The sequence below is a fragment of the Helianthus annuus genome, chromosome 11 (genome assembly GCF_002127325.2).
Source record: "Helianthus annuus cultivar XRQ/B chromosome 11, HanXRQr2.0-SUNRISE, whole genome shotgun sequence".
In the NCBI taxonomy this organism is placed as follows: domain Eukaryota; kingdom Viridiplantae; phylum Streptophyta; class Magnoliopsida; order Asterales; family Asteraceae; genus Helianthus; species Helianthus annuus.
This window is the reverse complement of record NC_035443.2, coordinates 170,719,369-170,721,620: the sequence shown is the minus strand read 5'-3', so window position 1 is coordinate 170,721,620 and position 2,252 is coordinate 170,719,369. Positions and strand designations below refer to the sequence as shown.

Sequence of the window (2,252 nt, the reverse complement as noted above, 5' to 3'; positions counted from 1 at the left end):
TTATAGATCCTCCGGATATTTAAACATGTTGAATGATGGATTAACAATGCTGAATCCACCATCAATAAATAAGTTATGTCCACTAATATACTTTGCATCATCACTCGCGAGAAAAAGGGCGGCCTTAGCAACATCATCTGCCTTAAGTGTCACTCCCTTCAGGTTGCCAAGGTGGTTCAACGCACTTTCTAGATCTTCTGGCTCACGTCCAGTATAACTTGTGGTTAACGTTGTGACCATTGCATATGGTGACAAACAATTGACTCGAATACCAAATTGTCCAAGTTCTACTGCTACATTCTTCGTCAAGCCCGCTACAGCATGCTTTGCACCACAATAAGCATGTGAGGCTCCACCACCAATATTTGAAGTCATACTAGCCATAGATAGTATTGACCCCGCTCTTGCAGGGACCATAACTCGTGCAGCATGTTTCATGCTTAGAAAAACACCTGTGACATTGATACTAAATACACGTTCAAAATCAGATTTTTCATTATCAATTATGCGTGCTTTTTTTGGATCCATTATCCCCGCGTTACAAAACATGATATCAAGCTTCCCATAAGTGGCAACTGCGATATCTACAGCGTTTTTGACATCGTCTTCATTGGTTACATTGCAATGGACATATATCGAGCTTGTTGAACCTATGGTCTCACAAACCGCATGACCAAGTTCATCTTGGATGTCGGCAACTACAATTTTTGCTCCATGTTGAGCAAAGAGTTTTGCGGTACACTCTCCAATTCCACTTGCAGCTCCAGTTATCAATGCTACCTTTCCTTCAAGTCTACAAACAAACGCATTTTTGAAAAAATTAAAATGAGTGTATTTTAATACATTATGCAAAATATAAAGGAAAACGACTGTGGCTACCCAGAGATATCATTATCATCATCATACTCAGTAAATTGTTCTAGACAATGTCACTTTATTTATTTACATTCATATTCATATGCTATCATAATAACTCATTTATAATAAAAGGTTGAACTATATAATAGAAAATAAATCAGTGATTGTAAAAATAAACCTCAGTGTAGAGCTTGTCATCGTCTTTCAATAACACAAAAGAGAGTTAGCTTCAATATATAAAACATAATACTTACGACTTATATAGGGGAGATTGATTGTCCAGATTTGAGCGGCACACGGAATGAACTTGCCGTCTTTGTGGTGAAATTCATTTTTAAAAATTGTGGCTGTAAGTTCAATTTATATTAAAACATTATGCTATGGATTTTATTTTTTGTTTGAAATTGCATAGTTTGATAGAAAAGGTTTTATTTAAATGTTTGTTAAATAACTTTTAGTCATACAACACATAAAAAACTATAAAACCGAGCGAAACCAAAGAACTTCAGAAAATTCAAGAACTTCAAGAATTTCTAACAATCAATCATCTAATTCAATTATTTGATACTAGTCTGTCTCGATATTTTATGTTATTTTTTGCACTATTAATGTATTGATATAATCAATAACATTTCGATATAAAGTTTTTTTTTTTAAACGAACTTGCATTTAAAATAAAGTATTTTTTGGTATCATAAGCTAACTGAGTACCGCTACCATACTAACCCATTCCGATCATACAACATTGGTACCAATATTCATTTTTATGGATTTTGGTCAATGTAAAACACGTCTCAATATATTGATGTGTCATGCTTTTATTTTATTTTATTTTTACATAAGATAACTTTTGTGTAATTAAATCTAATCTTATTATAAACAAACTTTTTATGTTGTAATATATGCATGTTTTTTTCGGCTTTAGACTACCTTAACATATAAATAAATAAACGGAATCGTACAAAATGTTAATGGGCTAATGGCTAGAGGGAATCATTCTTCGATTTTATAACCATTAACCAATTGTAACAATGTAACATATTGATATCATTTCAATTTCCAAATGAGTTTACTTCTGATTTTGATTTTGATTTTTCTTTTTAACTTGTTTCGAGTTTGATCAAGAAATTTAATAACTTTAGTTTGAATAAAAAATGAGTCAAGATTCAAGAACATTTATAAAAATTTGAGTTTGAATTATTATCTCTTACACAACCATCATCGAGCAAAGATCGAATATGTATTAATAAAAAAATTCCGATGACTATCAAATCAATTACAAGTTTATCTTATAAAACCACTAGGTTAGTTCCCCGTGTGTTACACGGGTTGAACAATTTAAACTATATAATAAATATTTCTTGTAAATGCAAATCAAAAACGGAGACATTTAT

The 2,252-nt window shown here is 31.6% G+C and overlaps 1 protein-coding gene across 1 annotated transcript; it reads right to left on the bottom strand.

The window, feature by feature from the left end:
- On the bottom strand, window positions 1-1,056 carry LOC110886357 (secoisolariciresinol dehydrogenase). Its single transcript, XM_035980072.1, has 2 exons — window positions 1,037-1,056; window positions 1-793 (listed from the first exon to the last, which is right to left on the bottom strand). The coding sequence occupies exons 1-2, from the start codon at window positions 1,054-1,056 to the stop codon at window positions 1-3; spliced, it is 813 nt and encodes a 270-aa protein (XP_035835965.1).
- Window positions 1,057-2,252: the final 1,196 nt, after the last annotated feature.

Excerpts from the sequence above, each read along its gene's own strand:
- LOC110886357 (XM_035980072.1), bottom strand. The coding sequence starts at position 1,056 with ATGACAAGCTCTACACTGAG. Across the intron at positions 794-1,036 it reads ATGACAAGCTCTACACTGAG|ACTTGAAGGAAAGGTAGCAT; the intron begins GTTTATTTTTAC and ends GTTTGTTTGTAG.